Genomic DNA, 24,478 nt, shown 5'->3' with positions numbered 1-24,478 from the left:
ATGTTTTAAAAAGATGAAGGACATCACTCCTATTAAAAGATTATAAAAGTAAATTGAGCTCACAAAATACAACGTAGAGATACAACACATAAACTAATTGAATCTGAAACAATCAGAATGCATATTTTAAGTATTTTAGATTTATCTCCCATAACTGACTTCAACCACAGAGTTCTGCCTTGTGAATTCAATAAATGCATAATTCCGCTTCCAACACAATTTCAAAGTAATCCAATAAACCTGTCTTTGAAGTCTGTCTCTTACACCCTCTCTCATGTTAGCCGCCTTTATTTATGCCCGTATAAAATAACGAAATTATGACGGGCCTGTTAAAATTTATGGCCACCACTGTGCTAATCCTTGACTAAAACCCATAATGATGACTGTCAAACACGTCTGATGATGAAGACGTGTCCAAGAGCAGCAGCAAGAGCTAAACTGAGCAAATATGAAGATTCACCCCTCACCCCTCCAGGAGCACGTCATTGGTTGCTTTTTGATAACACACCTCGCTTTTGTGAACTTTCTCTCAAGGCCATTTGGGAGCCTTGAAGTGTTCTCTATGGCCCACCTATCCCCTGAGGATTGAGTGCTTTACACTCCTCTGGTCTGGCAGTGATGGATTGCAGAGTTACCTTTAATCTTCTCGGGATTGTCGATGATGAAATTGCCGTTCCACACGATGGAGAGGTCCACTGCCAGGTCACTGATCTTCACACCCTCGTACATGTACTGGAGAGCAGATACGCAGAGTGAGGGAGTGTGCACAGAGTGCATACAGGAAGAAAGAAAGTCAGAGAGACAAGAGATAAAGAAAAAAAAAAGATAGGGAGAGACAGAAGGGTGGAGATGGGGGGGGTGAAAGTGCAGCAGAGAGACGAAGCTTTTAACCATCTGTCATTTCTGCCATGGTTGTCTGCTCCTCTCCTCTCTGACATGTGGGGACACAAACCCTGACTGTGGTGGCCAATCATCCACATCTGAAGAAAATGGCCTTTTTGCCCATTGTCACGGAGAAACAAGTTATGCACTGCATTGAAACGTCTCCTCCTTCGAAATCTCCTGAATTTATCCCAAACCTATGACACCTACATGTCTGTCTATCCATCCATTATCTATATCAGGTGTCGCAGGTGGACCTAGAGCCACAGGTGCACCTTGGACAGGTCTGTAATTGCAGGGCCAACCTACAACAAACATCCACTCACGCTAACATTAACACCTATGGGTAAATTAGAGTTTTCAGTTAATTTAACCCCACTCTGCATGTCCAAAGACTTTGAGATGAAGCAGGAGAACCCAGAGAAAACCAGACAAAGGGAGAACAAGCAAACTACTAAAAGAAAAAATTGGGAACCTTCTTGCTGTGAGTTGATGGTGCTAACCCAACTTACCACACAAAGTCACACTGAGGTCACGCTCTCCAACCATTTAGCCACTTTCTTTCCTTTCCTCACTCTTTCTTTCTCTCCTGTGCTTTGCACTTTTCCTCATCACTTTCCCTTTCCTCTACTTTCCCCTTAGTGTGCTCAACACCTCAGGCGGTATTCACTCATGTACCCTATATACCTATATGCCTACACAGCATCCAAGATGTCTGCCTCATTTGACAGTTGTGAGACTCCCACTGGGACTGTTTGAGGTCATACCGAGCTGTTCTGGCACTGCACGCTGGTGCTGTTGAAGCGCAGCGCCGTGACACGGTGGCTGACACCCTGCAAGTGCACCACGCACTCGTAGCCCCGCTGGCCCGACTGCGGCTGGGGAAGGTTTCGGGCTTTCAAGGTGATGGGTCTGACTTCACCGGCCGGGATGAGAATTTCCCCAGAGTGAAGGAGCTGAGGGCAGTCCTACAAAAACAACACACAAGAATAATAATTGTTCCATTCACAATAAAGGTCATTCAACGTTTGATATTACCCACGCCTACTTGTGCTTAATATCTCTGCTCTATCATACCTAATGTAAATAGCACTTAAATAACCTTTCTGGATATCTATAGCATCGATATAACTGTCTATTTATATACTCAATATCTCCATGTCTACACTGGTATCTAATCTGCGCTATGAAAAAACATGAAGGACTAATGTACCACAGGGATTAATGGGGCAAATAAATTGTTAATCCGAATGTAATTTGCATTCATCTGCTACATGTTACTTTCCACTACAGTAAACTGCATGTAAGGCTGTGGTCTGTTGTGAAAATATACTGTATTTTCCTGTTTTAGATCCTCAAGGGCAATATATTTTGAAACTGTTTATCAATGTTTTATATCATCTTTCTTTATTGATAGTATTTTATTATTGATACAATTTCATGTTTCCAGTAGGCCTGTAATTAAATGCTTCTAAAGGCAGAGTCAGTGATATTTAAGCAGCGTTGCTCTATGGTGACAGCAGTGACTGCGTCACAGACTGAAATATCATCTCAATAATATGATGGATTGCTATTACATCTTGGAAATGTATCCATGGTTACCAAAGAACAAGTTCTAATAAAATTCTTGAGCTTCTTTTCTCATCTGAGGTCAAATTATCCTCTCAAAATCTAGTGCCATTGAAAAAAACAGACAATTTTATACTAGCGGATAGATCCTAATGATTCCTTGCAGGACAATTGTATCACTTGACTGTGATTTGGTGATCCCGTGATTGTTTATCTAGTGCTTCCATTGGGTCAAATTTTCCATTCATCTATTACTTTGTTTTATGATTAAATCAGCCTCAACACAGTTTGTGTTTTCAGCTACAGTCAGCCTCTGGCGAACCAAAGCCTGCAACAAACATGATTGCTCAAACTAGAAATGGAAACCAGAAGCTTCCGGACCCCAAATCTTGTCCCTCACCTACAGATTCTGCAAATTCAAAGGCAGAATCCCAGATAAGTGCTAATTAGCAAATTAGCATACACATTATACTAAAATAGTGAAAGTGTTAAACATTGTGTCTACATAGCATCAGCTTGTTAGCATTGTTATGGGGTGCATATAAGCATTCTGGTATTAGCATTTAAATGAAGCCTCAACAAGCCGCTAGCATGGATGTAGATACAAGTACTCTGGTGGATTCTTTGTAGCGGCGCTATAGTGTAATCTTAAATTTGAATTGTAGATTGTGTCCTCAAGGTAAAAGTGCCACATTGGAAAAGATAGATTGTGCTCTTGAAAGCAACAATTTAATTAGCTAATGAAACGGTGACTCTGCAGTGTCTCTGTGTTAATGTACCTCTGAGGCGTTGACTCTTCCCTCCTGGAAAGAACAGCTGCTCGGGTCGTGGGTGCACAGGTTGCGGTATTTACACCAGTGGCAGCGGAAAGTGCTGTTTACACAGGACAGACACCTGCAGGATGAAATGAACGCATTAGTACATTCTGCACACAGAGCATGCAACATTTGCATTGCTCTGCTTGAATGATAAGTTCCTTTTGAGGTGATTTGTTAAAAATGAATCCTTCCTCACTTTCTACCCTTTACCTACTGTACATGTGAAGAAGATTGAAAAGCGAAGGACTGAAGCTTTCTGCTGAATTCATCTTGTCGGTGTGTTTTGTGCGAAAGATCAGATGCCCTCAGTTTCTGAGCAGAAACCCTGGATGGCAGACTTTGTTGTACATGACAATTACTGACCTTGAAGATGAGTCATTGACAGGTGTCATAGTATGTTGAAGCCATTTTAAACAGTTGTAACAGTGTTGTATCATCTCAAAGGTGTTTGTTGGTTTAAATCTATCACGGACATATCGTCCTTGTCAGATGTACATCAGTTTTTTAAAGTATCTTGAGTTTTCACTGTGCAGTCATCAATGCGAATTCTGGATTATGACAAACTCTGGAATGAAAGTGCCAAATGCAGATTTGATGGGTAGAATTGTGCAACATCTCTGACTGCAGCCAACAGTCAGGTGAGGATTAAAGTCGAGCCGAAACAACCCCCGTGGGGCCAGATTTAATCACATTTTAGTCAACAAAACATGGAGGTAGTGCTCAGAAAGAAAAAGTGAGAGGTCAGTACATGAGAGAATAGAGAATAGAGCGATCGACAGCTGTTGATATACCAACAGAGCGATTGGAGGGCTGAAAATGGATCATGTTCTAGTTCCCTGTGGGGGCAATATGGACTCTGCTGTGTATAATAGAGATGTACCACTGCACAGGAAAAAAACAAATCCATGCACTATCCGGGTCTTTTCTCCTGAACATGCTCATGTAATAAGATGAAATCTGAAAAAAACACTGCTTCGATATTGCAGCTTATCACAAGCTACAGGTCCCAATAAATGTAGTGCAGCACCATTACATTTTGATATCAATTAGCTGCCCAGGGCCAGTATGGACGTACAAATGTGTGCTTGTGTGTATTTATGTGTAAGAGAAAGACATTTTGGTGGTTGGCTATAAATAGAAGTGGCAGTGTGCTGCAAACTCTGGATGATTAATTACAGGAGGTTATGTGATGCTGAGGTGATGGAGGTGGAGGAAGAGGTGCTGGGCGAGGAGTGAGCTTGGTCTGAAATATTAATCACATGAGTTCATGTGGTCACCTCACAGCTAATGGAGGACATTGTTGTGGGGCAGCTCTGATGAGCCTCCAACTGTTTTTCTGAAATGGCTTAATATGGTTGCATTGGCTCATTCATGTTGTAGTCAAAAGGTATTTTGAATATATGTCATGTGTGTCTACTGTTGGCTAATTTCCTGGGGTTGTCCATGAATAAGACATCAGTCACATGGTCCCTCCCAGAGCGAACCTATTGTTAATGCCCTCAATAAAGCTGCTAATGGCACATTTGAAGTCACCGAGTGTAATTTAAAATCTCAATAACTCCTCGACCTTTTAACCCGTCGAGTACTATCAAGCAGTTTTTGGATATGAACTCCGGAAAAGTTTCCCTTTCACATATTAAAAATGCAGCAAGAGATCATTAGGTGCTGCTGAGGAGGGAGGGCCCAATGTGTAAATTCAACATTGACACGGACATCTACTCTTTTTGTTAAAAGCTTTCGAATCTCGTTTTCCCAAGTTTCTTCGTCTACTTCTTCGACATGTATGGAACTTCTTTTTCATTCTGAGTAATGTCAGATAAATGCCAACAGCACGCCCACATGCTCACTTTGAACTCGGGACATTTTACTTCTGCATTCTGGCATGGGCTCTTTTGAATATTTTCTGGACATTTTACAAATGTTCAAGAAAAAGTCCTGAGCAACTGACTTGGACATTTGCGTTCTCACATACAGCCCCTTTCTAGAAAATACCTCGACCTTAGTTCATGTCTCAAAGCAGCTGTATAAAAAGTAGATACTGTGGGATTTTACTTTGGAGATTTATTCATCCTCTTTCACCGCCATGAAAACTCACCAAGTTGCTGATATGCAGACTTTCTTTAAAGCTGACAAATGCTGCTAATTGGCATCCCTCCTAATAAGATCCACCTTTGTAGCGGCGTTGGTTATTGTTATTCAGATAGACACATTCTTATCCTAGTCTGCTGTTGCGGTAAGTACAGTTGACACTAGCATAATGGATCAAAGTCAAAAGCAGCTTCCCTGCTCAGTAACCAAAGCTTATATTGGCAGGGTAAAACATTTGAGCATTTAAATGAATTCCTTTTTCATTTACATTATCTTATCTGCCCTCGAGGCTCCACAGCAAGGCTAAAAATATAAAAAGTCTTATGTCGGACAACAAACACACCTCCGGCAGGGCCTCCTGGGGAACAGTCAAGTGTGAGTCTAATGGTTGTATTGGGGACCTAGGGGACTGGTTGTATACAGTGAAGCATGCCCATCTACACTAGTTTTAATGGAGAGCCTCCAGGTGTATATGTACATAAAATGTATAATGCTATTAGTAAATATAATGGTAATTGGGGCTGTTTTTCTCTTTCAGAATATTGACAAAAAAACTGTAGAGATCAGATTAGTAGAGATTAAAACTGTGAGCAGTGAGATCACAAGCTGCCAGTTTAAGCAAACTCGGAACAAACAGACCATGTCGAGTGCATCGTGTTGATTCAAATGAAACCTGACAGATAAATTGAACTCAGAGGTTATCTAACAGCCCCATCTTAAGTGGGCTTGTGAGCATCAGTGCATCATTGCCCTAAATTAAGTTGTGCTCCACCGTCTATTGAACAAATCAGAGGTAGGGGTTGGGAGTAGGGGTGGGGGTGGGGGTGGGGGGGCTGGAGGGGCAGTGGCAGCTGGGACTCACGTTTGATGCGTGCTGCAGTTGTAGAACTTCACCTCGGTGCTGGCGACCATTTGACCCGTCTCCTTTGAGTTTAGACGAAGTTCTACGCCAGCCCAGTCTGAAAGAGAGAGAGAGAGAGAGGGGGGCAAGGGGGAATGAGTGAAAAGAGGAAACGAAGGAATGACAAAATATGCGAGAGGGATAACAGGATGAAAAAAAAAAAGGTGAGTGAGAGAGAGGCAAAAAAGTACGAGCGGGTAAGGGAAAACAAAGAGCGAAAAGAGGAGGTCAAAATGAGAAAAATGTTAATACTTTTATCTCATTCCTGTAAAGAGCCACCTGGTGTTTGCGTCTCTGCAAGGGCACATTGCTGTTGTCTTGAGAAAACCTTCAGTCAGAGACTTCAATTGAAGGATTACTGTATTTGCTCAGAGGAAATTCTACAGCTCTGTGCTACTTATCAAACTCTTGGGATAAACTAAAAAACCTAGGGTGGTCAATGGAAAAAGAAAGCTGCTTTTTGTTTGTGTTTCTGGAGTGTTGACATTTTAAGCTTCTCACCTGTCGGTGACTTTTTAGTTTGTTTTGAGACCTGATGTCTGAGCTCACCTTGTCCCTCTGGTATTTGTGGGACCTCCTTCCCAGCCGGGGACAGACACATGACCCTGTTCCCTTTGACGTGGCCCTCCACTTGGGCTTGCTGGCCAAATGAACAGGTGACTCCAGCGGAAAGGTCTGGAACATTATTCACCTCCAGCAGAAGCTAAAAGAAAGAAGACAATGATTTCATGTGTCAAACTTGAGGCTGGTCTGGTGCATTGGTCGTTGGACGACACGTTTCCACTTTGTCCCAATTTAGAAAAATGAAGCCAAGACATCCTGGACACGGTGTCTAGGTCCCAGAAAAACAGACGTTCAACAAAGTCAGTCTCAGCTGTGATGTCTCAACCCGTGTTATAGCATCAAACAACTAATTAAATTCTACTTTGCAGAAAAAAAAGAATGGGCCCTTTATATTTAAATACTTTATATTTACATGGGGAGCGGGTCCTCTCTATGGAGGCCACCATGTTTTTTACAGTTGTCCAAACTTAACAAAGTAATCCTTTTGATTCTTTATGACAACTGAAGGTTACCACAGGTCCTCTTTCATGTTTGGAAGAGGAGGGGTGTTCAGCTGCATCATGCAACTTCACCTAAACTCTACACACTGAATTTTTAATCCGAACAAAAATCTGAAGGACAAAACCACAAATAATCCAAGAAGTGAATCTCGTATATCCCAAAAAAAGTAATTGTACATTTGAGCTCTCAAGAAAATGAAAAAAAATATGAATGTGCTGCTGTGGTGTGGGTCGTCAGGAGAGAGCCATGCTACCAAGCTGTTTCCCTCCATTTCCAGTCTTTCTGCTCAGATAATCATCTCTTGGCTCCAGCTTCGTATTTAACATTTAAATCAATTTAAGTGTTTTTCTCAAAATGTCAAACTGTTCTCTTGTGATAATGTTCCTTGGCTCCTTTACCTCACTCCTCTCTCCACCTGGCAACTGTAGAAACACAGTTGAATTAAGCTTTTAGGGAATTGAATCAACCTTTTAGTCAACGGATAAGAGATGAAGACAGAGTCTCTCATTGCTACAAAAACAACTCTTCTTCAGACGTGTATCTTGATTCACAATACACTTGTTTACACCAAAACAAACTGATGCCGATGCCATTTCCCTTCAGCTCTCACAGTTTTCTGTCGCAGACTTGTACTTGCTGTACATGTGGCCATACGAGGCTTCTCACAATGATTACTGATAAACACAGTGAGTGGACTGACAGTGCTGTGACTGGTGAAATGATGCAAGGACTCACAGGGACACTGTGTGCTGAGACAGCAATGCTGTCCGGATGAGCGATAACTTTTACACAGCGGTCAATGTCAGTGGCGAAACGGAAGGTCTCCTCTGCCCTCTGACACCGATCCTTCCTCGAGCACCTGTGAGGCAACGAAGACACAGAATTAAAATGTGAAAAATAATGCATCAATACTTAGTTACGAAGCACAGACTGATTTTTAGTCACACTTGATGCATTGCTCTTTCTTTTTGGCCTCTGAATTATTTTTGAGTGGATTGCCATCAAAGTTGACAGTTTCTTGATTCCGTCAGGACTAATTAGTCAATGCCCTGCACTGAAGTCCGGACATTCTCCTGATATTTTCCAGACTGGTTCTATCTGAGAACACGAAAGTCTGACTAAGTTGCTCTGCACATTTTCCAGAACTTGCCCTGACAATTCAGGAGGAACATTTTCGCTAACCGCTAAATTAGGCTCCATACACGAAAAAGACACTGACAAAGATGATAACTTTTTTATAGTGATAAGGGCCAACCTGGGTATTGAGTCGCTATAAACAAAAACACATATATCGTGGATATTGTTTTTAATGTAGTTGTATTGATACTGATTTCTTTGAAAACGGCAGTGTTGGAGTGTCGGCATGCATGATACTGACAGGCGGGCTGTACTGTACTTTTACGCTGCTTTAAAAAGAAAATCTCTCAGCTGCAGAGTTACATCGTAACTGGCAACAGACAATATGCTGGCTGCTCACTGTCATCTCATTCTTTTAAATGTGTAATGCGGAGAGGGAAGGCCGCACTTAATACACTCTCAGATGCTGCTGAGGGGGTGGCACCTCCTGAGAGAGCTCAAAGAGCACTGAGGCCTCTGCTGTAATTACAATGCAATATAAAGGCGGAATGGAAACGGGATGACAGCTGTTGCTGGCTCGGCTCCTTGAGGCGGACCAGAGCCACGGGAGTATAGACAGTCACCTTCTGACCGCTCATCAGCTGAAGTGCCTCGGAAAAAAAAAGTCGGCTTTCATCTCGGGCTCTCTTTCATTGCCTTTTATTTTGCGTCTTTTATTCACCGTGTTTTTGTCTGATGGAGCCATTTGTTCTCTTTTCCTTTAGGCTTTTAACATGTTCAGCTGCGCCCCCCCCCCCACACACACACACACTCTGTCAGATAGGTGCTTTGGTGCAGTGAGCGAGGGGTGGGAAAGTAAGATACTCAAAGCGATGTACATGACATTGTGAGATTATTCAGAGGCAAGAAAGAAAAAAAAAAGACTTCAATCTGGATTTAATAGACAGAAAAATAAAGTAGCCTCATTCCACAGTGTGAGGGATCATGATTCACTTTGGGGAACTCGAGGGAACAACAGCCTGCTCACTGATAAGTGTAAGGCGTTAATTTAAATAAACAGCGTAATGGGACTTGCAGACAAAGTCAGCACTCAGGAAAAAAGGGGAAAAACTTTTTAATGAGGTAATTTAGATTAAAACAAAACATTATATATTTTTTTCTTCTTACTACAATAGCAGTTTGATAACACCATGAGAGCACCATTTTAAATAACGCTGATCGTCATCAAGATACTGCTCGCTCGCTGAAACGCAGACGTCATATGATGAAACGAGGGAAAATCCCCGACTGAGGTCAGCTTCAAACGCAGCGGCTGGTTCAGAAACACAGGGTTTTAATCTCCTGAATCCCCTTTGCTCCATATCAAGGTATTATGCAAGCTAACCCTGGGGTCGGATAATTAAGATGGAAGAGATAAGCTCGCTCCGTCAGGTCCAAAATGTTCCCTGGGTATGTTGAGGTCCAGTTTGGACACCTGCTGTGTCTGCCAGGCTAATCCCTCCCTCCTTCATGGTTCTCCCGCCTGAGAGACAATCAAATCTGGTGGGCATGCAGGCTGTGCTGTCCTAAGTAGTGCTATTTAAGGGCGATCACACTGTCCAACAACTACTTCCCCTTTTTTTTTATGTTTGCCCCACCAGCTGTTGATAAGGGTGAACTCCAGGGAGTCTGTTGTATTAAACCAAACAAATCATATGAGCATGTGCTCAGCTTTATTCATGGCTTTATTTTATGAACTGTTTAGCAAACAGCAATGTTGTGGTTTTAATCCCTCGGCTGTGACATGTGTATGTGAGGAGATAACGGGAGCAGACTCACATGTTATACAGAACACACCAGCCACAGTGAGGATCTCCAGAGCTCAGACACTCAGCACATGTGCCGTACTGCTCACAGGCCTCCACAGGGACCTGAGCCACCTAAAGCAGAGGAAAGACAGGGGGTTAAATAAACATTTTAAAAAAAGACACACTGGTGAATTATCACAGACAGTAAGTGCAAAGTTGGCATGTGTAGGCTGATGGACTTGGTGGTGGTAGCGGTCTTCAGTTATTTGACAATTGCGTTGGGAAAATTGGGAAAAAGAAACCGAAGCCAAATTCGGTCGTATTGATCTGTATCATACATCTTTATTCTTAAAATATTTTCTTTGGCTTTTCACTCCATAGTCGACTCTGGAGACCAGAAACACAGGGAAGACAGAAATGCCCCCAAACCAGCCGCCTAACAAGATGATCAATACAGACAGAAAACATTTGATATTTCTTTCATGGCACATAATTAGAAAAGTATATAAATCTGATTATTATTACAAGTTCCACATACATGGTAACATCCGCCAAGGAGCTTATATTTCCCCACAATAGTTGTTTGGTTGGTTGGTTGATAGATAGATAAAGCTACCTTAGAAATTATGGAGTCTATGTACAGTTCATCCAAGGGGAGATGAATTTACACTTCCACGCTGGAGGACTTCCTCACTACCTTTATGTAAAAGTCATTCTGGTGATTAAAGTTTCCAACTCTTTGTGTGACTAAAGTTAAAAATGCCACGGAGTGGAAATAAGGTCACCGAAGGCGTGCAACCAAAACATTCTGATGAAATAATAAGCACTTCTGATGAGGAGAGACCAAAGCCAGTTTCATCATGTTGTCTATTTTGCAATATATGGAAGCCTCATCGCAGTACACACTGTAGAATATCCCAGAGGAAAACAACCCCCCTTTTTTTTTCTACTTCTTGCCACTGACACAAATTTGCAACATGCAGTATTGTAGTTGTGCCCACATTAGGATTTATCTGATTTTTTTTTTCTCAGATGGCAGAAAGCTCATGAAATGATACCGCAGCTATTTGAAAAGCATTTTCAGCAGCAGTATGTTTATTTAACTTTTCTTTCTAACATTTGATAAAGGACCTGGCAGCACTAAAGCATTTGTGGACTCGTGCAATGGTAATTACTCTGTGAGGACACAGTGTAGGATTGTGTTGCTATTTTCCACACACTGGAACTCATGCCAGCAAAGAGACACAGACAAACTGACAGACAACCACACACTCTACTACCGCTGCCACATCCGTGTGTGCACGTCTGGCAAAGCATAAGCTCTCCATTAGCTGTCGCACAGCCAGCACCACCCCTGCATACAAAACCAGGTTGGAGCCGCAGCCTGAGCCTGGCTATTTTATACTTTGTTATTATTCTCGGTTTGGACGTATGATGCAAGCAATTTCCTGATGTAAGCAATCACAAATGAAGAGTGGATTATGGATTAGAGTGTCTCCGGTGCTCTTGATAGCATAAGTGGGTGCTCTCTCAGGTCTGTGTTGGCAAAATGGATTATCTGCAGCTCCCCACAAAATAACTTTCTCTCTTTTTTTCCCCCAGCAGTTCACAACCCATTTGGTGCATTCCATTAGCAAAATGATTTTGAAGTGCGGGTGGGGCCGAGAGCTTAAAGTCCATATCTGACGCAGTAGGAATAATCCATGAATTGTTGTGGGCTGGAGCTCGTCTAAACTAACAAAGTTGGTCTGTGGCCGTTTGGCAGCCTGACCTTTAACAAGGAGAGAGCTATGGATCCTCTGCTTTCTGCTGCACGACTGAAAATCAAATGTGAAGCTCTTGCTGCACATCAGAGTTGATTTGTTTAGTGGATCTGACCCGAGCAGGAGCACACCACGCTGAATTCAAATAAGATATCCTCAGGTTTTATGTTCACAGGATAGTAATTATGATAGCAGCTCAGCATGTGGATAAGCTGATCAATCTCCCTCTCTCTGTCAGCTGGTGTTCTTGTTTCATCCTGATCTTTTCTTGAATTCTCCTTAACTGCATACCAACAGTTTAGATACAGATCGTACATACAGGGAGAGGGAAAGAGAGACAGGTACGGTGATGCAACAATGACCCACGACTGCAATCACACACTTAGTATGATTATGGTTTGAGTCTGAATCACTGGCCACCAGGATTTTTACATAAAACACAATAACAAATGAAAGCTTTGGAGGGGCGATGTATATCCTGTGATATTTTTGCTGATATCTACATATAATACATCAAATGTCTGAAGAAACATCTGCTCACTTCAACTACATAATTATCTGTGCAGTTAAAGAATCTCCTCTTTCTAAACGAAGCATCTCTTAAAATAATTTTTTAACATCCTTGCTTTATCGTGAATGACAAAAAGAGAAGAGCACAGAGGAAAAATATATATCTCAAACATACAAACTAAGGCTGAATTCTATAATTTAACATTGTAATCATGAGATTTCATAATGACAGGTAAATATAATAGCATATGATGGGAAGTAATTTCTATCATTATAATTATTAACCCAGAATCTAATGGGCCCTTCCTCCACAAAATTTCATTCAAATCTGCTCAGGTTTTTTTTTTTAGTAATCCTGCAAATGTCAAACAAACCAACAAAGGGCAATGAAAACAACATAACATCCTTGGTGAAGGTATAAAATGCCCGGAGGTGATGCTGGGACTTCAGCTCTGTATTGAATGGTATAATAGAGCAGGTGTTCCTGTAATTGTGTCCATCCCGATGAAAGTCCCCATTATGTAAATGTAATTGGTCAAACCTAAATGGAAGGATTGTGCAATCATCTACAGTTTTGCAGCCATAATGGTTCATGTTAGTTTAAATAGTGATATTTTTCACAGTTCTTATTCTGTTGATGACCATACACCACAGTACAACACACACACTTCGACTTTCCGTTGGACAGCTGAATCGAGCCTTCGTTCATGTTCAATATGCTGTGGATGCCTCATACATCATTCATGACCAGATGCTGTACTTTTCTCATCAAGCTTTTGTTTGCTTTGTCTTCTCTGGGATAATTTCCTTCAAGAGAAACTGATCATTTAGAGCAAACAAAGAAAATTCTCCGTTCCCTGGAGGCCACATCTCACTCTTCCTGGTATTGAACGTTTTTTTCCTGTCTCTGCCGTAACATGGCAGGATTGGATGACGACCATGTCCACTGTTCCAGCTTTGGGAATTACAAAATCTCTATGTTTCCACAACATCTGGGGCGCCCCCTGCTTTAATGCTCGATCCTGTCGTCTTACCAGTTCGCTCTATCACTTAAACACTCATCCGGATTTACTGTAACTTTACCAATGCTGTCAGATGAGCATGCAGGCTTTTAGATTCGCTGCACTGCTGTCATCATATATCTTACGTCTGGCTCTGGAAAATCCACCAACCATCACATGACTGTTGGTTGGATATATCAGGTCATGTCCAGGATTTTGTGTTTAGGACTCATCAACACATGTAATATCAGGATTTAATTGCAAACTGTTTTGCATGTTTATTATTCATGCTTTGTATTTAGACCTAATTTCATTGTACAGGGTTGAATGAAGTGAGTTCTAAAATTAAAAACCATAATGAATTTTATACACTACATTTGAATTGGTACATATTAAAGAATAAAAAATAAACTTTAGATGACTAGAATTTATGGACAAATGTAATACAGATTGGTTTCTATTTTGAATTCCTTGAAAGACTTAAATATCTATATGTGACATTTCATGTTATGATTAGAAAGCGTATTTAGCTTCTTGCAAATCTGAGATTAATAAAAACAAAAAAACCTCCAAATGACCAATGAACGAGAACAATTGATCTGGAGTAAACCTGGTAACCCTTTTTGCTCGATTAGTAATCCAGCCTTGTTTGGAACATGATGTGCTGAATTTATCATGTGATAAATCTGTGGTGGTACAGAAGAGGTAGGGAAACACTGCTGAACAGAATAATCACATTCAGGTGAAGGAGGAGAGACAGACAGACAGACAAAGAAGTGGATGGGTGCGATTTCAAGCAGTGATTTTAAATTTTTCAGAGTGGCACTTTGAGAGATTGCCCTGGAAAAACCCTGCAGCAGTTTCCCCCTCCCACTCTAACGTTTAAAGCCTTAGCCGTCACTTCACAGACAGACGGGTGACATTCACTGAGGTTGTTTTGTGTTTGGATGCTGAGTATTCCTGTTCCTGGAAATGATCAAACTAAAGGCACATAGTGAGAAAAAGGATTAAATGCTGTGAAGACTTTTTTTTCATATCAATAATGGTTCCCAAATGATGTTTTGTTGTGGACAGAGAGAGACACACCAAAATGCACGTCTCTGCACAGAAACACACTGATTCCCTCTTTTCTCTCCTCACTCTTCATCATCATGCTAACCCTGCGTGTTTCACTCGGCAGGAGACAGAGAGGCTCATTGTTATTCCACAAGGGTCGGCTGATCTCAGCCAAATCTGTCTGTGCCTCGCTCCTCATTCCACATCATTCCTGTATTGTTTGGCTCCCAGGAATCCGAAAATCTCTCATCTCTGGGCTCCACTGGAAACGTGTGAAATCTGCGAGCGAAGGCCCCTCCCCGGGGGATTCCTTACCCCAAGTGCAGGGAAAGTCTGGAGGGAAAGCTGAGCAAAGATGAAGAGGGAGACAGAAAGAGGAAGGCTTTACTCTGCTCCAAGCTCTTGAGGGCTACAAAGCCAGAGCTGTTCTAATATTGAGAGAAAACGCCAGGCCAAGCTGGGTTTGGTTTTGGCTCGGTTATTACAGAAAGTGTCACTAAAGGTGGAGTGAAGAGAGTAGCCGGCTATCCTCTTGAAGGAAGCATGTGTCTTCTTCTTAAACGACCAGCGCTCATCAATAAGTGATGCCCTGTCTCTTCCAGTCTATCACACAGAAGGAAGAGCTGCCTTGATTTGTTTTAGGAGACAGCACCAGACACAATACCGTCTCTATTCTCCCCCCGCTTCCTCAGATGACATCGCTTGTTCTCTTAAACTTTGTGTGTTTTTATGGATTCCCAGACACTTTTTCAAGGTCCAAGAAAAGACTTTGGAGCCTCTGTGAAATAAATGACACAGCTGCAATTGTCACAGTGGCCTTTGCCTCGGTCCTGACTGCGGCTCAATACATTCCAGCAGTCAGGAGACAACTGAGAGCAGTGATAGGTTTTTCTTTTTCTTTTTTGGCCAAACTGAAACCTAATCCCATTTCACAGTGCCATGCAGCCACGCCAGAATAATCACTTGATGGGAGTTGAAAGTGATTATCACTGTTTCACTCTTATCTCCAATGAGTGCAGGAATATCGTCCAACAACAACAACTGCTCGCCTCTGTGATGCCGGGCCAAGTGAGGAGCAGATGAGGGGGGATACAGCCACACAGAAAAAGCTGCTAATGGTTTTTATATGGTGTGTGTGTGTATGTGTGTGTGTGTGCGTGTGCGTGTGTGTGTGTTGAATACAAAAGATGCATGCACTGTAAGTCGATTCGCATGGATAAGTAATTAGAGCAGCGGTCCATCCCCTTACGCGCAGCCTGCATATTTAACAATCCCCACTGTGGACGTACTGTACGGTGTGTGAATGTTAGAGATTTGCCACATCGGGTTTCGGGGGATAAGTTCTAATCATTTGGTCGGATTCCAAATAAATGGAATTAATTTAGCATTTATCATAAATTAATGTTTTTGATTTAAAACAGTTTGACTGCTAATTCCCAGACTATACACAATGAGGCTAATGCTAACAGTAATGCTGTGATCTGTGTGCACCAAAGCCAAACATTAGTTTTTGCAGCATCCCAATAAATTAGATTCAAACTAATACTTAAGAAGCTTGAATGGAACTTAGCAGAGCGCATACCTCCGTCAATAAGGCCCAACCGTCCCCATTAAGTCAATCAAGCTGCACAGAATTAAACAAACTCATGGATTGGTCCTAAATGAGCCTGATATTTTTCCGCAAAATCCATTAATTATTCCCTGGAAAATGGAGAAAATGTCGAAAAACGTCACGCAATGTAAACATAAGTGAAAAAGTTATTGGATCTTCCCCCACATCCCCCACATCTTCTGGGTCCACACCAAAATATAACAGGTTCTTCCCTGACCCACATCCTTCCACAAACAAATCCCACACATCAAGCAACAATCAAACAGACATGGCTGAAAACTAAACTGAGACAGCCGGTACGTTTAAACAATCCATTTGGCTTAGGAAGGTTCCCAACTGAGTGAAATGACCAAGAAGTATTTCAGTGGCCTCTATAGTAAGAGCTGTTTGAATTCTCTAAATGACAAGGGAAGAATCTGCAATGCTTCCTTTATCATCTTCAGCGTAGGAAACGCTGCACCATCCTTTATGAAAGAAAAGGACCAAATACCGTCCCACAATTGCATTTCTTTTCAGCAGCAACATTTAAAGCGCCCCAACATTCTCGTTGCTCCTGAGAAGAAAAAAAAACCCAGCTATTGTTGTGAAGAGATCTAAATCCTCCTTACATGATTGTCTGAGCTCCACATTTCTTCTTCAAGGAATAGTGATTAGACAAGGAGATTGTTTTCATCTTTATGTCTGTTATTTCCACACCTCACCTTCTCATGTTAAACTTAAAGTTTGCCTCACATACAGTGTCTCTCTCAAGAACATGTCTCCGTGGCTTGAACCCACGGGCGGTCTCGCTCCTCACTGCATCACAGGCTTAATAATTCTCCTGACAGTGGCGACGGAGCGCGGGCGTTTCCTTACCTGATTGTCAGACATGACATAGAGAGAGTTCCTGTCCAGAGAGAAGGCCATGTCCCGGAGGATGGCCCTGCTATCCTTCATCACGGTCACTGTCTCGTACTGCACTCCTCCCTCCAGAGGGCCGTCCACCCTGATCTTTAGAGACACAGACAAACACAGAGACGGTGAGTGATGAGCAATGAGTGGTCACTGTACATGTGTCAGGTGACATCTCTTCTCTACTGTAATACTCCGTTTGTACGCTTGTGGAATTGGATGAAGAGGTATTCTTTAATTGTAATAAGATACAACACAGACAGCTTTGTTTCAGTTGGATCACCACCATCAGCATTTTACTATTATCTTCTGAAGTGTGGTATATTTTCCCACTTCAAATAAAAACCTATACACTCCTCCGTGTGGTGGATTGCATTCCTGCTGAATTCACGACACTGGCAAAAACCTTTCAAAGTCTCTCTCCACATTAGTCAGACCATTTCTCCAGATTTTACAACACTGCGTTATGTCCTCTTGTACGAGCCATTTACATTTTATTCTATGCTGACAAAGAGACTTATCTGATAAGGACTTATCAGTTGTAAACAAACTCTCTGCTGGATGGTAATCAATTAGAACATTAGCTCATTAACAGAGAAGCTGCTTCCAGTAAATAAATAAACAGCCTGTTCATTTGTTTATGAAAGAGAAGGACTTGGAAGTACATCACTGAAACAACATCGCTCCTAACTAGAAACACAACTGCATCGATAGTTCATACAGTAAATGTAGGTACGTTGAAAAGAGGCATGAGACAAACTTAAAAATTTCAGGACATTTACTCATCAAGTGTTTTACCATGAGGTGCAGTGAAGGAGAGGGTCTGATGTTTTTTCGCCAACTTAGCACAAAGTTTTGAAAGATGCAGAACGACGGGCCTCAACCAAAAGTAAATCAGCTTCCATTTGGTTTTCTGACGCAACAGTTTCCTGTAGTTTGTTAATATCATTAATCCATTTTTATTTGTATATCCCATTCATTAATCTCAATTTGCCTCATAGGGCTTGACAGTCTGTCCTCTGTCCTTAACTGTAGCCTGAGGAAAAAGATATGATATATATTCTATTTTATAATATGTACAGAGACTAAATTCATTGTGAAGCTGAGACTGAGAAGAGGAAAGTAAGTCTGAGCCGCTGCTTCTCACTCACTTGTCCAGTTGACGGTGCGACTGACCTAATTCCACCCCTGAGGTTCCAGCCATGATGCAGCTGTGTTTTGAAACATGTTCAGTGAGCTCAGCCTTAATTTGACTTTGGAGTGACTTTCAGGCAGCCGTCTTTTGGGGCTCATTAAATGCAAGCATGGAGAACAGTTTTCAGTTCTCCTCTCCCACCTCTGACTGCAAACAAGGTGTTGCTGTTACAGCGATGCAAACAAATAAGCAGGTCTGTCTTTGTTGTAAGTGGCGTAGTGATTTCAGAGCTGTGGAAAGGCACAGCTCTGTGAAGACGTGGAAATGCTTTTAAAGTGGTGAGTATGCTGAAAAACCTTTATTATTGCCACTATAAACGACCCACTCATTGTACTCTACATATAATGAAAGAGTTGTAACAAACCTGCTTATTTGTCTACTTTATGTTTCATTATCATTACCCAAAGTCCTTTGCAGCCCCAAGGGCCAGGAAATGCTCCTACATTTCTTTCTATTTCATAAAAATACCTTTATTTGAATTTTTTAACCCCATCTCTCACCATTGGTGCAGGAATGATGTGCATTGCATCACACAGTAACGATGAGTTGACACTTGAAATCTAAGTGTGAAATGAGAGAGCAAAGTCTGAATAAAGCATGATAGCTGGAGGAAAAAAAAACCTTATTAGCAATGCAAACCCAGGTTGAAGCCCTATTTAATTCCACGGAGATTGGATCATTAACCATGTGATTCAATTACAGTGAAGCTGAATTAATTTCTCAATCATAATAATTAACATAAATGTGCAATAATGATGAATTGGAGCAGAGAATCGTGGAAGTGTTGCGAAACGTCTGCGGTGCGATTATGCCAGTCCTCCTTGCCTGCATCCTGGCACGTGGCTTTAGGCGACCTCGCCGTCCGCAAATCAAGTTTGACTGCGGAAGATTTTGAACGGGTGCCAGGTTTAGTTTCCACACACGTGGTGGCAGAGCCTCAGCAGTTGCTCAGCGGGGACAGTCGTTCAATACAAACTGATTACATGATTGGATCCCGTGGGCACCTAAACTTCATCAATCAATCACGCCTCCACCTTCCAGGCAGCTGTGCCTCCCAGAGCGTCAGCGCCGCCGACCGAGAACGAAGGAGGGAGGAAGAAAATCTGTTCAAACGCAAGTGCGTGTTGTTTTTTTTGTGGGTGGGAGGGAAGATACCTTGGGGTTATGAGGAAGGTTGGGCGCCATCCTCTGCATACCAACACACAAGTCATGAGAACAACAGTGACATCTGATGTGTGTCAGTTGATTCCACATCATAGAGGGACAGTCTGTCTCTCAGCAGACAGTCATTACCTCCACACCGAGCACAATCCCATTAAATAGTTATTTCATAGACCGATTTATCTCAGAGCTCGCTAACTGTCTGTTTTCTCTCCCTCGTCCCATCTTCTGTCTTTCTCCTCCTCCTACGACTTATCCAACTGCTCCACAGTCCCATGCAAAATTTGCATTACAGTATACATTTTTTGTTCCCACACTCCTAATATCATAAATAGCACAGATAGAAACCAGATTGTGGGGAAACTAAAAAATCCTCTTTTCCCAAGTTGTATATGTGGTTTGTGGTGTTTTTCCTTCTAAGTTGGGTATGATGAGGGTGACCGAGGATCGAGGGGGGCAGGGATGAACTCAGACAAACACTGAGCCATCGTGACCGATCCGTGGTGTTTGATTTCAGCAGCTTTAAGAGTGGTTTTATCATTTAAAACAGGGCTGACCGGGCAGAATCCCCACGGGGGCACAACAGGTCCTCAATCTCTCCTTAAGCCCCACAGCTCCATAATGAGAGTAAGGCAGGTTTAATTGGTTTTATAATGAGCCTGCTTGTAAAGGACACACAAAAGCTGCACACACATGAACACACTCACCTAGGCACTCCGGCAAAACAAAGACACATACACACTTAGTTGTGAGTTTATTGGAACATGTGGCTAAAAGGAATACAACCGAAATCTTCGCTAAATCCTGTTGATTCAATTGTTCGATCGTTTTTGGAGGCTGTGATTTGTGGCACTCGTTGTGGTATATTGACAGGTGTTCCTATTATTTTGTCCAGCCATTCCAATTAATGAGTGTAGAATAAAGAAGAGAAAGACCTCTTTGTTGCAATACAGATGTTCAATACAAACTGACCTTTGTGTCGGACGCACAGGGATGTTGCACTGTTTTAGATCCAAATACTGAGTGTACACTTGCATAGCAACACATGAGCACTCACTGTTTTATCCATGTTTCATTCTCACTATGTCAGTTTAACTTTTGATACATTACGTCACATATATGTGTTTCTATTATCTGCATCACACGTGTGAGTAGCATGTACGTCTTGCTTTTCATGTTCTCCAAGTATCTACATGGATGTTCTTAAGGTACTTCCTCATTTCAAAGACATGCAGATTGGTTTTAGTTTAATCGGAGACTGTAAATGCACCGTGAATGCTGAAATGCTGATCCTTCTCCAGTTCAGAGAGTGGCAACTGCCAAAAACCTCTGCAGGTTGGTAGCTTAGTTATAAAGACAGTTTAACTTGCAAACTATTCATGAAAAGATGGGAATTATATTTTGTCCGTGGAGAATTCAGTGATTGGGTTAGGCTTATAAAAGGTCAGAGCAATTTCACTTTCTATGCAATCACTTTTCCTGTAACTTATGAAAAACAGTTAATTTGAGTCTTGGTGTCACTTCATAGGTAATTCCATATTCCACACTTGTGTATTTGCAGAGCATTCAGACTTCTATTCATCTCCAATACTTCATAGCTGCATTCGACCTCAGCTCTCAGACTTTTGATCCTGCCTAGGATGAATGAAGTGTAAATGGGTTCTCATTTAAGTAGTTGAGGCATCTATTTAAGGTCAGTAATTGAGTGGTAACATCCTCCTCAGTAAACTTCCTTTTTTAAAACTCTGTGTGGTCCACGTCATGTAACTGAACTGATTTGCCATTAATACCACATGTTTATATGACCTCAGTTGGCGTCTTATTCCGTTCCCTCTCCAGCTTGCCTGATGATGATAATATATATTTAAACCATGAATAATATTTAAGGCAATAACAATATCCTCTGCGCTGCTGAAATTCCCTGACAGAACCTGTGATGGATATAAACAACTCAGCTCAGTGTGGCTTCCACAAACAGATCTGCAACCTGAGCCCGTGTGCTCTTAACGAAAACAACCTCCCTTTCTCATGGCCGGGGTTTCATCTCAACTGCTCGGCTGCGCTCTCATCCTGTGCGAGCCAAAGAAAACACAAAAACCCAGACTTCTAAGATGTCACTTGGCCTGAGCCGGGTTGGCTCCATCGTAAAGCTGCTGGAGCTTGCATGAGCAATACACCCATCAAACCGGTTTTCCCGTGAGCATTTACATATGGGATTGATTCGATGATTCATGTCAGATGATGGTTTTATTCATGCTGAGAGGAAGTATACATGGAAACATCCCTGAACCTATGTTTTTCCCCCGCAGATTGGGAAACCTTGTGAGCAGATGATTGCTATGTTTATGCGGTAATGGCCGTCCAATCTTTGAAAAAAGTGTGTCCATATGTGGCCAGCCGCTCTGCGCCCTTCAAATTCACCCATCTAACATAAACATATGGATGATCACCCAGTAGGCACGGTGCACTCCGGTCAACCAACCATTCCCAATCTGCCACTCTGATGGGTTTCATCTGTCTCTGAACACAAGTCTGTCCAACTTGAGACTCTAGAAGGTTCTTTCACTTTCACGTCAGCCACTACACAACTGTTTGATGAAAATAAATGTGTTGTTTGATTGAAGTCATCACCGGAATGTATCCACAAGAATTAAACATGATGAGTGTCTGTCATCCATCTTTACGACTACAATAGTAAACAATGAAACCAAGCAAGAATTGCAATAGTGGTATTTGTGTGCATAGAAAAAAATCCAAAGATGGCGAGGAGGAAAATGTGGACCTGGTTGTGGCAAAGGAACAAGCTGCCTTTAACGCTGACAAGGAGTTGTCATTGGTTTGTTAGTCAGAATTATTATGCCAAAAACTATAAACTATAAACTAAACACATTCCCAGGAAGTTTTGTGGAGGGGTGGGGCATGAAACGAGTAACCTTTGGAACATGCTGCTTTACTATTGGCTAGTTGACAGACATAGGTTGAAGGATCATGATGAGATGTGTCAATCTTACCTTTGACACTGTCGTAGTTTTTTTCTCAGTTTATCTTTAGTCACATCTTTGAAGCTCTATCACGACGTCGGAGCAACAACTAAAGGCATAACCACATTTATTTCATGTTTCATCTGACACCATCAAAAATCACCCACCGTTACATTACAAGCCACCAAATGTAAAACATTTACAATTTTACAGGAAACCACAAATAAATCCTCCATTGCACTGGAACAGGGCACAGAATGAAAATACACGCAACACTAGACCCAAACTAGATGTACACAGACTGTAAGCGAGACTGATTTTGGCACAGAATTCATTGTGGATGCTCCAAGGCTTGACTCAATATTGAGACAAGGGGCACGCAGCGACAGAAGGGCCAGACAACTGGCCGCCTTTAAGGTTGAGTGACTGTGCATATGGTCCGATCATGGATGACAGCCGTGGAGAGCGGGCATTGATTATCCCATAGATTTATCATGGCTCTGTGAATTCTAATGAGACAAAGCTGAGGAGAGAACTGTGCCGCTGTAATGAAAACGAAGAGGGGTGTGGGGACGAGGGGTCACTGAGGTGGAGATGTGTATTACAGGACCCGGCTAATCATTCAGCCATCACATTAACTGCAGTCACAAAGAGAGCTGAATTGATCACGGCCACTAAGTACGCTGTATGCTGGCAAGTGCCCGTACCGAAACGTGACCAGCAACTGAGTCGGAAAAGAGGTCATGGCGTGTTTGTGTGCGTTTATGTGTGTTGTTGGGGGTTAAGGCCTCTCAGTCGCAGCAGCCAAATGTTCAGCTCACTCTAACCTTCAGCTGCGTGGCCGGCCTCCAAGTCTTCATACCGCAATTTCTTCAACCTGACCACAGTCTCCTCTGAGTCTCTGCCTGTTGACTTCTTTTCTCTCTCCTTGAGGACATGATTTCCTGTTCTGTTTCCTGTCCTCCTCCATACAGCCCCCTGTCCCTGCAATCATTCCCATTGTTTATCAGGTTCCCATGGCCCACCAACAAAATCAGTGGGAGGGGGACAGTGGAACAATTCATGGCAACCGTATGGTCTTCATTTTCTTGAGTGCAAAGCAGCCACAGGGCTTTTCCATTCTAAGGGAAGAAAGAAGATGGAGCCGCCAAATAAAAGGGTTGTCAGGAGAAATCAGGAAGTTGGACACCTTTTACGCGTTATCACAAAACAGCCTTTCATAATACCATCCACTCTTTCAGCTGCACTAAGACATCTAATAGCAATCTGCTCGGAGGACTTTTCCCCCTCAGGTCCATCTCCCTTCATGCAGTTTTGAAAATCCTTTCAATTTAGCCTTTCAAACACACCTATTCAGCCAGAGCCCCTCCCCTCCTCTGAAAGTCTATTCTAATGATTTCAATCACCAAATCTCTCCATAGAAACCGTGACTTTGAAAAGTCTGAGTCATTTAGCCATGCGCTGGAGAATTTCCCCATGCGGTCAGCTCTCAATAAGCCATAATGAATCCACTATTTGCACATGAGAGTATTTGACCAAGGCTTTATTTGCCATGAGCTTAACATTTTCGACCACTTCTAGAGGAATACGGCTTCTGAGTAACAGCAGCCACTGAGGCAATGTGATGGTCCTGGGTATTTCATTCGAATCTGCACCCGTCTTTATAAGCATCCACCAAATCATATTTACCAGCACCGAGAGAGTTATCGCACAAAAGTACAGGAATCGGAGGCTTTCTAAAAGAGCAGTGTTGAGGCAGCTCAAATGTGTGATGCTTCATTTAAAGCACAGTCTGTTGAACCACTACTCTTCGTTTCCCGTCTGTCTAGAGCATCGTCTGCGTCAGGTGAAGTCCTCTGGCACCGATTAAAAGATTAATCAGACATTAAAACAGCGCAGTGGCTTCTCTCTGGCAGCTATGACATCATTGATTTTCCTCTGGATCGAGATGCACGGAAACGTCTTGGTTTAGAGTTGCACCATCTTCTAAATATACTCACGATGTCAGAGAAGCGTCATGTTTCGCTCGGTGCAACACTTCTTTTTTCCAGCATCACTGTGCTCTGCAGAAACATTTCCTCAGAAAATCAATTCCACTCAACACCTGTTATGTGTTTAAGG

The 24,478-nt window shown here is 42.2% G+C and overlaps 1 protein-coding gene across 1 annotated transcript in view; it reads right to left on the bottom strand.

The window, feature by feature from the left end:
- Window positions 1-24,478, bottom strand: part of LOC109635541 (plexin-A2) — a 72,990-nt gene that overhangs the window by 27,925 nt on the left and 20,587 nt on the right. Inside the window, exons 4-11 of the mRNA XM_020096800.2 lie at window positions 16,985-17,119; window positions 10,219-10,319; window positions 8,059-8,182; window positions 6,808-6,961; window positions 6,220-6,316; window positions 3,231-3,345; window positions 1,650-1,850; window positions 636-732 (exon numbers count right to left, since the gene is read on the bottom strand). Coding sequence (XP_019952359.2) covers window positions 636-732; window positions 1,650-1,850; window positions 3,231-3,345; window positions 6,220-6,316; window positions 6,808-6,961; window positions 8,059-8,182; window positions 10,219-10,319; window positions 16,985-17,119 — 1,024 coding nt within the window. The remainder of the gene's footprint in view (window positions 1-635; window positions 733-1,649; window positions 1,851-3,230; window positions 3,346-6,219; window positions 6,317-6,807; window positions 6,962-8,058; window positions 8,183-10,218; window positions 10,320-16,984; window positions 17,120-24,478) is intronic.

The sequence above is a fragment of the Paralichthys olivaceus genome, chromosome 2, assembly GCF_024713975.1.
Source record: "Paralichthys olivaceus isolate ysfri-2021 chromosome 2, ASM2471397v2, whole genome shotgun sequence".
Taxonomy (NCBI): Eukaryota; Metazoa; Chordata; class Actinopteri; order Pleuronectiformes; family Paralichthyidae; genus Paralichthys; species Paralichthys olivaceus.
The sequence above is the reverse complement of the archived record's forward strand: the minus strand, read 5'-3'. Positions and strand labels throughout refer to the sequence as shown.